The 13,141-nt window shown below is 55.6% G+C and overlaps 1 protein-coding gene across 1 annotated transcript; it reads left to right on the forward strand.

Moving 5' to 3' along the window:
• The first annotated feature begins 7,619 nt into the window (after positions 1–7,619).
• On the forward strand, positions 7,620–12,048 carry ZBTB4 (zinc finger and BTB domain containing 4). The gene is made up of 3 exons (XM_004376035.2): positions 7,620–7,645; positions 8,136–9,187; positions 10,098–12,048. The coding sequence occupies exons 2-3, from the start codon at positions 8,145–8,147 to the stop codon at positions 12,046–12,048; spliced, it is 2,994 nt and encodes a 997-aa protein (XP_004376092.1). The 5' UTR covers positions 7,620–7,645; positions 8,136–8,144.
• Positions 12,049–13,141: the final 1,093 nt, after the last annotated feature.

Below are 13,141 nucleotides of genomic sequence, written 5' to 3' on the forward strand. Positions count from 1 at the left end.
TGGGGTTGACCCGGGGGCTCAGGGGTCGCGGGCTGAGCCAGGCCCCGCCCCCAGTCGCGCACGACGCTGGGGGGCGACTGAGTGGGCCCTGGTATGGCGTCCGACCGAGCGGCGGCAGGGGGCGCGATCGCCTGGGGCCGTGGGAGGGGCCGCGCTCAGTACCCCCCCCGAAGGGTTAATTCTGCAGCCTAATGTCCCCCTCCCCCTGTGGGGCAGGTTGGGGGGTGGGGTGGGGCGGGTGTGAGCCCGGGCAGGCACTGCAAGCTGCTGGGAGGGCGATGGCGTAGGAGCCAGGCAGAGCGGGGGAGGGGTGGGCCGCCAAGCGCCCCAGAGTTGGGGTGTGCGGGGTGCGCAGGGCGAGCTGGGGCCTTGGAGCCGCCGCGCCGTCGGGGCAGGGTTGCGGCTGTGAGTCCTGGAGACTGTGTCTCGCCGCTGTGTTGTGGGCAAGGTAAAACTCTCCTGGGCACCACCGTTTGCTGGTCTGGCAGCCAGGGGTCCCGGTAGGGCCCTCCCGGGGCCAACGGGGCAGAAAGGCAGGAGGGTGCCCAGTGTTGTGGGGCAGAATTACAAGATGTGGCTTTGGGTGACAGATGGACATTGGAAACAGGGCACAATATGCGGAGTGCGGACTTGGGTAGCTGTGGGATTTGAGGTATGTTTTCTACCCGAGCATGTGTTTTCTTGCACGTATGTACCTTGTGCTGCACACATGAACTGTTTATGAACTGTTGTTTTCTGCATAGTTGGGGTGGTGTGTGTGTTGTGGAGGGCACCAGAATGTCGGATGTAGGTGCCCATTTGCAGGGGGCGACTGTGTGTCTTTGAGGCAGACGGCGTCACGTCTGAGTCCCATTTCTGTGGCCCTGCCGAGGTGTGGTCCAGTCGTGGCGAGAACAGGCCATTGGATGGGTCTATGTGTCTGGGTGATGAGCAAGTTACATGGCGGTTGCACAACTAGAACTCAGGCCCCCCAGATTGTGCGGGGAGTGAGAAACTCAGGGTGTGTCTTGGGTCCTTGTAGGTTGGCTAACGCTGGTGTAGGGGCTCGGGGTGGATTGAGCAGGTTGTGTTTATGGGATTGTGGGTAGTCGAGCGAGGGGGAAGGTTGTGTGTTTGCAACATTCTCCATGGGATTCTTTTGTGACGTTGTTTGTGGAAGCCTGTCCGGGCTGTTGGACTGGGAGGCAAGCTGGTCAGAAAACACTTGTGGGGAGGGAGCTGGCGTGACAAGGGTACTGTGGGCCTCAGACCCAAGAGTCTAGTGCAAGCTGCGTGTGCGTGCCTGACTTCTGTGTGTCTAAGTGGTGGTGTGGGGCTGTTGTGGGGATGTGTTATGAGGACGGTGAGGAAATAAATATGGGACAGAGCAAGGGCAGCAGTCGGAGGCATGGTGTTGTCCGAGCGGCCCTGCTAGCCTTTGTGCAGGGTCTGCGTGTTTGCCCCTCACCGGGCCGCCGGCCCGGCCTGGTATGTCAGGGTCACTGGGAGGAGAGGCCAGGCTGGCTGCAAGGGAAGTGAGCTTGGACAGAGTTGTGGCTCCTTGGCCATGTTTATGTAAAGGCCGGGTGTGTGACTCTTGTCATTAAAACGGAAAAAAAAAGTGAAGTTTTCAGTCTTCTCCTGTTTCGTGCTCTGTCTACCCCCCCCTTGCGGGTATCTCTGCTTTTCCTTCTCTCCTCTGACGCACACCGGGCCTCTCACTCCTGCGACCTGCCACCGTGGAGGGCTCTGGGAACGGAATTTGCTCACTAGGCAGATTCCTCAGAACAGGTTTTCCTCACCTTTGGGGCCTGAGCCCTTCTGTGGCTGTGTATGTGTGTGTAGGGGGCGGGTGGTGTGTGTGCTCCAAGTGTGCACACCCTGTGTGCTGGGCCTGGCCTGGAGGGGAAGTTATATGTGCAGGGGGGTGCAGGCCATGGCTGGGGCCTCCTGCACCTGGGGTGGGGGGAGGCTGGCTGCTGCATGAGGCCTGCACAACAGGTGCACAGGACAGCCTGGTGGAGGGAAAGGAGCCAAGGCTAGAACTGAGGAGTTTGCCCCCACAGTGTCCTTACTGGCACTTTCCCTGGGTGAGCCTCAGTTCCTCACCTGCAAAACGGGGCTGATTACCCACCCTACCTATCTTCCAACAGGACTGTAAGTAGCACCTGGGAAATGGATCTGGAGAGTGGCTACAGTTTGGGGCTATGCCTGTTCCAGGCACTGTCAGCCCTCTGCCAGCACTGAGGGTCCCCTTTTTAAGGTTTTGCTCACAATAATAGCAGTAAACGCTTAGCACTTAGTAGGTACCAGGCTCTGTTCTCAATACTTTTACACATGAACGCTCATTTGGTCTTTACAACAACCCTGTGGAAGTAGGCTCTATAATTACCTCCCTTTTCCAGGTGAGGCATCTGAGACCCAGAGAAGTTAAGTCATTTGCCCAAAGTCAGTTTAGCTAGTAAGAGGTAAAGCTGTATTTGAACCCAAGCAGTCAGGACCTGGACCCTGTGCTCTTTACCACTGTAGTCCGCTGTCTGACTAGAATTTTCAGTGGGCCTCTCTGCGCGTCTCCCACACCCTACGCATTTCTCCCCAATTTCTGCAGAACTTAGCATCTGTACCATTGCATTTTAGAAGACCGATATGGAATGCTGGAGTCACAGCCTCGGGCGTGAGAACCTAATTATCTGCTGCAGTATAATGTGGAGTGCTGGCCAGAGGGGCACAAAATGGTGAATCAGGGGAAGGAGGTTCTCTGGGTCAGGGAGGGTCAAGGAGGAGGTGGCATTTGAGTTTGATCTTAACATTTGGGAGAGAGATCTTGAGAAGCGGTTGGAGAAAGGGCATTTCCTGCAGGAGAACCAGTAGAAGCAAAAGCATGGACGTGTGGGACGTGTTGGGGTTAGATAACGCGCTGGATGCTTGAACAGAGAATAAGGCAGAACAAGGTTAGAAATTAGAAAGGAAGGTTGGAGTTAGACCAGAGCCCTTGAATGCCCGGCTGAGGAATTCAAACTTTATTCTGGAGTTGGTGGGGACCAGTGAAGTTCTCTGAGCCCAGGAGTGATAACTCCTGAGCAGTGGCTGGGAAATTACCTCTCAGTGGGAGGAAGACTATGGAAGAAGGGAAGCCTGGAGGCAGGGGGATTGGCTGGGAGGCCATGGCCATGGGCCATACAAGTGTTAACAAGGACCAGAGCTAGTTTGAGGGGCCAGAAGCAGGGTTGAAGGGAAGGTCTCCAGAGCCATTCCCAAGCTCAGCCACAGATTCGACCAGACTTGGTGACGGGCTGGATGTGGGAAGCAGGGAAAGGGTGGAGTCAGACATGACACATTTAGCACTTAGCACGTGAGGCCTTGTGTGGTGATTTATGTAACCAGTTGGCTGGGCATAGGCCTCTTCAGAGCAGGATCTGACAGTATGGCACAGGGGAAAGATTCAGCCACTCTGAGGACAGATGGGCCTGGGTTCAAATCTTGACTCTGCTGCTTACAAGCTGTGTGACCTTAAGCAAGGCATATCCTTCTCAGAGCCTCAGTTTCCTCTTCTGTAAAATTGGGATAATGTAAACACCTATTTTGGGTGGTGGTTTGGAGGATCTCATTGAATGAGGCGATACATGTAAAGCCCCTGGAAGTGGATCAGGCAAATTGTGGGTGCTCCAGAGGTGGCCCTGGCACAGCGGGTAGCTTCCTTCCAGAGGATGGACAGACTGCAGGCTGATTTTGAAAAGAGCAGAATCATTCATTTACCAAAAATCCTTCTACCTCCCATTATGTGCCAGGCATGGTTCTAAGCACTGGAGACATAGCAGTGAACAAAGCAGACAAAACCCCTGCGCCGTCCCCCATCCCCTTGGAGCTTACATTCTAGAGATAAGTGAGGGATATGTTTTACTAAGTGCCACGGAGAAAAATAAACTAGTGTGGGGGGTGGCAGGGAAGGCCTCTGGGGGAACGTGACTTTTGAGTCAAGGCTTAAAAAGGTGGGGCGGCAAGGCATGAGGCTATCTGGAGGAAAGAACATTCCAGGCGGAGGGGGCAGCAAGAGGTGGAGCGTGTCTGGCTGGCAGTGTGCAGATCCCCACGCCAGTCCCTCTTCTGAGGTCACACAGCCAGTTGAGAGTAGAGAAACGGTGAAGACAAACAAAAAACTGAAAACCACGGAGCCGCCAAACCTACCATGAAGCCCGATTTCTGCCTGTTTCTCGTCACCACTTCCCCCACCATTTTCCAGGGCTGAGTTCCAAGACGATAATAACAGCTAGTATTTATTGAGCAGTTATTGTGTGCCAGGCACTCTTCTAAAACCAAAAAGCCAAACCCATTGCCATCAGGTTGATTCTGACTCATGGAAACCCCATGTGTTACAAAGTAGAACTGCTCTATAGGGTTTTCATGGCTGTAATCTTTATGGAAGCAGATCGCCAGGGCTTTCTTGCACAGTGTGACTGGGTACGTTTGAACTGCCAACCTTTCTGTTGGTAGCCCACTACAAACCATTTGCACCACCCAGAGACAGGCACTCTTCTAGGTCCTGCCGATTATGAGCTTATTTAATCCTTACAACAACCCTATGAAGTGGGAACTATTAATTATCCCCATCTTACAGGAAAAGAAGGAGCCCTGGTGGCACAGTGGTGAAGCACTCAGCTGCTAACTGAAAGGTCAGTGGTTTGAACCTACCAGCAACTCCGCAGGAAAAAGATGTGGCAGTCTGCTTCCATAAAGATTACAGCCTTAGAAGTTCTACCCTGTCCTATAGGGTCACTATGAGTTGGAATTGACTTGATGGCAAGGGGTTTTATAGAAAAGGAAACAGGTTAAGTAACTTGCCCAGTGTCACATAGCTACTGTCTTTTCCACCTCCGTAAGCCTTTGTAGGGCAGTGGCCAGTGATGGGACATTTGAACTCAGAACTGGATCCAAACCCCAGCTTGGATAGCATTGAGACCATGGGCAAATCACCCGGCCACTATGTTCCCTAAACCTGAAAGTGAGGAGTTTAGAGTAATTTCTCTAAGCCTCAGTTTCTTCATCTGTAAAATGAGGTTGACAGTAGCCCCTGTGTCACCGTGGTCATTATGAGTGTTGAAATGAGATAATGAAGATAAAATGCTTAGCACTATACTTGGCACAGGAGTCCCTGGGTAGCACAAACAGTTAAGCACTCAGCTACTAACTGAAAGGTTGGCGGTTTGAATCCACCCAGAGGTGCCTCAGAAGAAAGACCTGGCAGTCTAGTTCCAAAAGATCACAGCCATTGAAAACCCTGTGGAGCACAGTTCTACTCTGAAACACATGGGGTCGCCATGAGTCTGAATTGATTCAACGGCAACTGGTTTGGTTTTTTAAAAATACTTGGCATGTAGTAGTATTTCATAAATGGCAGCTACACGGATCATGATGAAATGATTCTGGGTGATCTCTAAGTGCCAGTCCACCTTTAGACCTCTGTGGTTCTAAGAATCTCTGAGAGGCTTTGTCAGAATCATGGCACTCTGCACACAGACATGCCTCAGTAGGCACTAGGCCGGCCACGTATAGTTGTGAAGGTTGGCAGGCCTGGCTGGGGTGGGTAAATGGGGGCTGAAATCGGACCTTTGCTTTGCTCTCCAGTGCAGGACTGTATCTCTAGGCGGAAGAGGCCCTTCATCTAGTTTTCACAGAGGCACTAGATGTGCTAGTGAGGGCCCATCCTGCGTGCTGTAAACACGCCCTTCATCATGGGCGTTCGGTGTGGTATAGTCACCAGGAACACAGACTTTGGAGCCAAGCTTCCTAAGGTCAGGTCCCAGCCCTGCTATCAACTGGTTACATATCCTTGGGCAAGCTATGGAGCGTCTCAGCCTCAGTCTGTCATTTTAAAATGGGGATGCAGACTGTTGCCTTGAAGGGTAGTGGTAAGGCGCTCACAAATGAGACAATACATGTAAAGCGCTGATTCTGGGGGTCCCAGTGGGCCATGGTGGCTCTTATGGAATGGAGTGGGAGACCCTGCTCTCTTTCCTCAGTTTACAGCCAGAACTGACCACCAGCTGGTGAACTAGGCCTCTTCTCCAGGATTCATGACCTAGCTACAATCCAGCAACTAACGGACTAACGCTTGACCCAGTACCTAGTCTGGGCCTAGCAGTCAGGCTTATTAAAACTTGTGACTCTCACTCCTTTTACCACCTTCCTTCTGCTCATATAGAGTCCATGGGTGGTGCACAGTTAAGTGCTTGAACCCACCCAGAGGCATCTCAGAAGAAAGGCCTGGCGATCTGCTTCCGAAAGGTCACAGCCATGAAAACCTTATGGAGCAGTTCCAGTCTGCACACATGAGGTCACCATGACTCAGAATGGGTTTTTCTTCTCAGCCAGGAGAGGTGTCAGGGAAGGCTTTTGGGAATGTGAAGTGGGGTGTGTAGGGGGTGAGAGAGGCTTTTAGTTGACATAGTGTGGGTGATAGATGGCAAAAGAACATTGTTGCGGGGTGGGAATTGTATGAGGAACTCCTGATGCAGGACCCGTCTGAGGACATGTGTGACCCAGGGCACTCAGAAGGATGTCCCCAAAGAGAGGAGAGACTTGGCAGCACTGGTGGAGGGTAGATGAGAGGGCCGAGAGCTCTGCTCTCAAGTTAGCAGCCTGGATCTGGGAACAGGCCCCACCTGTTATTACCGGCTCTGTGTGACTTTGGATAAGTCACTGTATGTCTCTGGAACCTAGATTTTCAACTGAGAAATGGGAACAGAAGGCCCTGGCGCTGCCCACGGGGGACGGCAGTGACGTGCTCCCAGGGCTGTGATTGCCACATCTCGCGCGTGGGTTGCCTGCCATTCTTTCTGGATGCACCTTCCAGCAAGAGGTGAGGTGGCCGTTCTGTCCCCATCTTTTAAGCCAAAGTCTCGAGGCCACCAGGTTGTAGAGTACAGAGTGGGACCCTGGTCTGGTGGGCTTTCCAGTGCCCTCCAGTGACTGGAGCAAGTGGTGCTTGTGTCTGAGAGTCAGTGGTCTTTGGTGGTCACCTGGCATCCAGGCCAGAAACCTCTCCGATTTATGGGTGTTGAGACATGTGGGGCGGTCCTCTCTTAATTTGAGTATCTAGCAACTTAGTCCAATAAAAAAAGCTCATGCAAACATATTTTGATATGTAAATGAGACCATTGTGATGAAAGACAACATGCAAATACTTGACTTCCTTTGAGCCCCTAAGATTGGGCCAGCGGGACTGAGAGTGATGACAGGCATCCCTGGACCTGTGGGACTGAGCTAGTTGGCAGATTGTTTTGAGTCCGCAGTCAGTGAATTGGTAATATGCAAATTATCTTGTTGCTATACTTCTCTGGGCCAGTAGAACAAGGCTTTGCAATAAACTGTGTGACCTCCTAGGACTTATTGGTGGCAGCTAAGCAAATAACCTGACTGAGGCTTCTCCCGCACAGGGAGGGGTCAGGGTCTGCAGAGCATCCCAGGCGCCTCCTGGCCCCCACTTCTGCGCCAGCCCCCACTTCCTGGAGTCCTTTCCTCTCCCCCTTCCCTTCCTGGGGACACTTTCCTGGCCTCCTTCTCTAGGTCCCCCTGACACAGTTTCTGTTTCTCCACAGAAGGAAGAGGCCCAACAGAAGGGACTCGCTGATCCACACCCCCCTCCACTCCATGGTGGCTGTGCTGTCAGGTAAGAGGATGTCAAGAGGACTGCCCCCAGGAAACACTGGACCTGAGGCCGCCGGCCAGTAAGGCAGCCATTTTGTCTGGGCTGAAGAGTCCTGTGAAATAGTTACGGGGGCTTCTTCTGGCTTCCAAGAGAGAGAGGTTTCCATTGCTTACCTCTCTAGTCTGTGACTTTGGAAGTCATGACCCCTTGACCTTCACTGTGACCTAAGGTATCCCAGGCCTCTTCTAGCCCCAGATGTTGGACATTGTCCAGACTTGGGCGGCTAAGGGTTAATCCTTCACTTCGGTGACTTGAAGTTATTCAGCCTTCCACTAGTCTTTGACCCACATCATCTGATTTCCCTCCCAGCTCACCTCCCCAATCTTAGAGGCCTGTGCCTTCTGCCCAGTCTCTGAGACCCTCCTGAGGTGCCCTCCCTTCCATCAGGACGTCACCCCTCCCCCAATCTTTCATGGTCCCTTTCTACCCTGGCCTCTTCTCCCCTATTTAGACTGGCGCCATGCCCCCCCCTGCAGAGGTGACAGACCCGTCCCACGCTCCCGCCGTCCTGCGCCAACTCAATGAGCAGCGGCTCCGTGGCCTCTTCTGTGACGTCACCCTCATAGCTGGAGACACCAAGTTCCCTGCTCACCGCAGCGTCCTGGCTGCTTCTAGTCCCTTCTTCAGAGAGGCCCTGCTTGCTTCAGCCCCACTGCCCCTCCCACCAGTTACTGGGGACTTGGCCCCCACCTCTGCCACCACCACAGCTGCCACCTCCTCCTCCTCCTCATCTTCCTCCTCCTCTCCCGCTCCAGCCTCACCCCCCACTTCATCCCCGCCCCGGGTCCTGGAGCTGCCAGGGGTCCCAGCAGCTGCCTTCTCTGATGTCCTCAACTTCATCTATAGTGCACGGCTTGCGCTACCTGGCGGGGGAGGGGACGGGGCAGCTGTGGCAGAGATTGGAGCTCTCGGAAGACGTCTGGGCATCTCCCGCCTGCAGGGCCTAGGGGAGGGAGGCGATGCCTGGGTACCTCCTGCCCCAACCCCCATGGCCACCTTGCAGCCGGAAGAGGACAGCTTCGGGCCTGGGACTAGGCCAGCTGGGGAGTGGGAGGGTGATGGGGCTGAGGCTCAGGCCCTTGACTCACAGCCTTCCCTGTCCCGGCGTCTCCTCCCCTGCCCCCGATGTGGGAAGAGTTTCATTCATCCCAAGAGGCTGCAGACCCATGAGGCTCAGTGCCGACGGGGGGCCAGCACTCGGGGGTCTGCAGGGCTGGGAGCTGGGGGCTCTGGCCCCGGTGGTCCTGCAGGAGTGGACGCCTCAGCCCTGCCCCAACCAGTGGGCTTCCGAGGTGGTCCTGAGCACGTGGTGAAGGTGGTGGGCGGCCATGTGCTGTATGTGTGTGCGGCCTGCGAGCGCTCCTACGTGACCCTGTCCAGCCTGAAGAGGCACAGCAACGTGCACTCGTGGCGGAGGAAGTACCCCTGCCGCTACTGTGAGAAGGTGTTTGCCCTGGCTGAGTACCGCACCAAGCATGAGGTGTGGCACACTGGGGAGCGCAGGTGAGTGGCCTGGGGCTGGGGGTGGAGGGTGGGCAGGGCAGAGGGGTCAGGGGCCAGAACTTGGGGACCACAAGGACAAGGGAGGGAATGAGCTGAGCATGGGGCCCAGAAAGTCATCCTGAGACTGGCCTGCTCACCCACCACCTGCCTGCTCACCCAGTGGCCCCCAGCTGTCTTCGGCTCACCCATCTGTCTCCTGCCACCACTTCCTTCAGCTGATGATTATTAGCACCTCTACGTCCTGGCTTGGTGCTATGGAGAAGGCAGAGAAGGAAAAAGAAAGTTGCCTTCACAGGAAAGGACTCTGGAAAGCCCAGGCATGTCTACCAATAGCTAAAATATTCAGGACAGTACCTTATATTTCTGTGATGTATCCCTGTTCTTCAGCAGAGTCTCTGGGTGGTGCAAATCATTAAGCACTTGGCTGCTAACCAAGAGGTTGGTGATTCAAGTCCACCCAGAGGCACCTCAGAAGAAAGGCTTGGTGATCTACTGCCCAAAAATCAGTATTGAAAACCCTATGGAGCACAGTTCTACTCTGACACACATTGGGTCACCATGAGTCAGAATCAGCTCGACAACAACTGGTTTGGTTTTGGTTTGGTTCATAAGACATTTCCCCATTCTGTCATTTGTGCTTCAAAAGAAAGCTATGTGAGTTAGGTAGGGTGTGTGATTATTCCCAGTTCACAGATGGAACAGTTGAGGTCTAGAGTCTCACAGCTGGTGGGGAGCTGAGCTAGGACTGGTGCTCCTCCTGATGCTGGCAGGGTGAGACAGCATGGAAGGAGGGAAAACAAATGGCCAGGGGAGTTAGAGGTTTGATGGACGGCAGTAGAGGACGTGGGAAGTTGAAGCCCCTGACTCAAGTGGCTCTGTTCCTGCCCTGTTCCCTGCTGTTCTGGCCCAGGTACCAATGCATCTTCTGCTGGGAGACCTTTGTCACTTATTATAACCTGAAGACCCACCAGCGAGCCTTCCATGGCATTAGCCCGGGCCTCCTAGCCAGTGAGAAGACACCCAATGGAGGCTACAAGCCCAAGCTCAATACCCTCAAGCTGTATCGTCTGCTCCCCATGCGGGCAGCCAAGCGGCCCTACAAGACCTACAGCCAGGGAGCCCCTGAGCCCTCCCTTTCTCCAGGCCTCGACACAGCAGCCCCTGCAGCAATCCCAGTCAGCCCACCACCCGGCCCCCCACCCGCCCCAGAGCCTGGGCCCCCACCCTCTGTCATCACGTTTGCCCACCCAGCTCCCTCTGTCATTGTCCACGGGGGCAGTAGCAGCAGTGGAGCAGCAAGTGGGCCAGCCAGCACAGGGGGGGCCCAGGCTGCCTCAGTCATCACTTACACGGCTCCCCCGAGACCCCCCAAGAAACGTGAGTACCCGCCTCCTCCCCCCGAGCCTGTGGCCACACCAGCCAGCCCAGCCACAGCGGTCAGCCCAGCCACGGCAGCAGGGCCAGCCACGGCCACAGAGGAGCCCAAGGGCCAGAATCTGCGCGCTGGGAGGACTCTGACGTACACAGCCAAGCCAGCTGGTGGGATTGGCGGGAGCGGGGGTTCCCCTGCAGGGCCTGGCCGGGGCCCCTCGCAGCTCCAGGGTCCCCCTCCGCTGTGTCAGATCACTGTGCGTATCGGTGAGGAAGCCATCGTCAAGCGACGTATCTCAGAAACCGACCTGCGTCCTGGGGAGCTGAGCGGAGAGGATGGGGAGGAGAGTGAAGAGGAGGACGAAGAGGAAGAGGAGGACGAGGAGGAGGATGAAGAGGAGGAGGAGTCAAAGGCTGGTGGGGAGGACCAGCTCTGGAGGCCCTACTACTCATACAAGCCTAAGCGCAAGGCTGGAGCTGCCGGTGGCAGCAGCAGCAGTGGGGGCAATGGGGTGGCCAGAGGCCGGCGGCCACTGCGCTGGCGACAGAAGGTGGAACGGAGGAGCTGGGAGGAGACCCCAGCAGCTGAGGGCCCAGCAGGGCGTGCCCGCAGTGAGCGGAGGCACCGCTGTGGGGACTGTGCCCAGACATTCGCAACCCTGAGGAAGCTGCGAAAGCACCAGGAGGCCCACAGCGGCGGCTCCCACAGCTCCCGGGCTGGACGGAAGCCTTCCAGCCGCTTCACCTGCCCACACTGCGCCAAGGTGTGCAAGACAGCAGCTGCCCTGAGCCGCCATGGACAGAGGCATGCTGCCGAGCGGCCTGGAGGCACCCCTACACCTGTCATTGCCTACTCCAAGGGCAGCGCCTGCACCAGACCCGGGGATGTCAAGGAGGAGGCGCCTCAAGAGATGCAAGTCTCCTCATCCAGTGGGGAGGCAGGTGGCGGGAGCGCTGCTGCGGAGGGGGCTTCTGAGACCGCCTCCCTTCAGGACCCTGTTATCTCAGGGGGTGAGGAGCCCCCAGTGGTGGCAGGAGGGGGCAGCTATGCCTACCCACCAGTGCAGGAATTTCCACTGGCTCTGATTGGGAGTGGCCGGGAACCTGGCAGTGGCAGGGGAAAACCTGGGAGTGAGGGGCCAGTGGGGGCTGGGGAGGGGGACCGGATGGAGGGGATGGGGGCTGCCAAAGTCACCTTCTACCCTGAGCCCTACCCACTCGTCTATGGCCCCCAGCTTCTGGCTGCCTACCCTTACAACTTCAGCAACCTGGCCGCTCTCCCAGTCGCTCTCAACATGGTCCTGCCTGATGAGAAGGGTGGAGGGGCCCTTCCCTTCCTACCAGGGGTCTTTGGCTATGCAGTGAATCCTCAAGGAGCACCTCCTACTACCCCACCCCCAGCTCCCCCAACTCTTCCTCCCCAAGTTCCCCCTAAGGGAGAAGGGGAAAGGGCAGGGATTGAGAGAACCCAGAAGGGAGATGTGGGGTGAGCTCTGGGCCAGTTTCCCCCTTTCACCAGATGCTACCCTCCCTGAACCCCACCACTACTACTAGCGCCCTGGCCTCCCTGCCCCTTGGGAGCCCCTCCACACACTTGTGCAGGGACTTGGGGGCCCCTGGAGCTCAGGGGTCAGGCTGCTTTGTGTGAGATTGTAGTTTTTCCATCTCCTGGGAAGGGATCTTTGATGGTTCCCCTCTCAATTCTCCTCCAGGGAATGGCCTCCATGAGGGGCAGGGGCAGCCCCTTGTCCCTTCTCCAGCCCTAGGGGCAACTGAGCAATATACTTATATGAATCTCTACTCACGGCCCCCACCAGCTCTGAATGTCTAACCCTGCACCTCCCGATTTGTAAACCAAGGGGGAAATCATCTCTGTCACCCAATGATCCCACCTGGTTCTGAAGCTTTCTCTTCCCCTACGGCCCTTCCCCAGATGCTTCCTAGCACATTCCAGTCTTCTGTTTCTTCTTCCCACTCCCCACCCTCCCCAGGTGAGAGGGTGGTAAGGCCCAGGACCTGGACCAGACCATTGTGATACCTGAACCCCACCCACTGAGGGGCACGGCTTTGGATTCCATTTTTCCTAGGATTGGTTTCTATGTCTCTGTTTTTTTCCTGTTAAGATGCCATGCCTTCCTTGGCTTCCATGCCTTTGGATCTTCCATACTCCTGGACTTTGGAGATAGCCTCTCCCAATCCAGGTCAAGGAGGTATTGTGGTTGCAGGGAGGGCTATATCCCTCTGTTCCATGGCTGAGCTCTTTCCCATCCCGAGGCAGCACCAATCTTGGCCCTATCTTGACCCCCAAATCCAGTGAGCCCCAGATTCTTCCATGGCAAAAGAGGCAAGTATATCACACCTCTTCCTGCCTCTAGATACGGCCTCTTCTGGGCTAAACCAGATTTGGGGGCCAAGAGGGAGAAGCTCCATACGGAATGGGGAAGGGAATCTATTTGTTCCCTGTTTTTCCTGATGGTTTCTCCCAGACTAGACCAAATAGCCAGAAAAATGATGGGGGTTGGATGGGTGGGTGAGCCCAAGATTTGCACATGACCTCCCATCCTTACCTTTACCCCCATCTTC

Source organism: Trichechus manatus, unplaced genomic scaffold (assembly GCF_000243295.1).
Source record: "Trichechus manatus latirostris isolate Lorelei unplaced genomic scaffold, TriManLat1.0 scaffold00040, whole genome shotgun sequence".
Taxonomy (NCBI): Eukaryota; Metazoa; Chordata; class Mammalia; order Sirenia; family Trichechidae; genus Trichechus; species Trichechus manatus.

Coding starts and splice junctions, on each gene's coding strand:
- ZBTB4 (XM_004376035.2), top strand. CDS start 8,145: ATGCCCCCCCCTGCAGAGGTGACAGACCCGTCCCACGCTCCCGCCGTC. Junction 9,188..10,097: donor TGGCACACTGGGGAGCGCAG/GTGAGTGGCCTG, acceptor GTTCTGGCCCAG/GTACCAATGCATCTTCTGCT.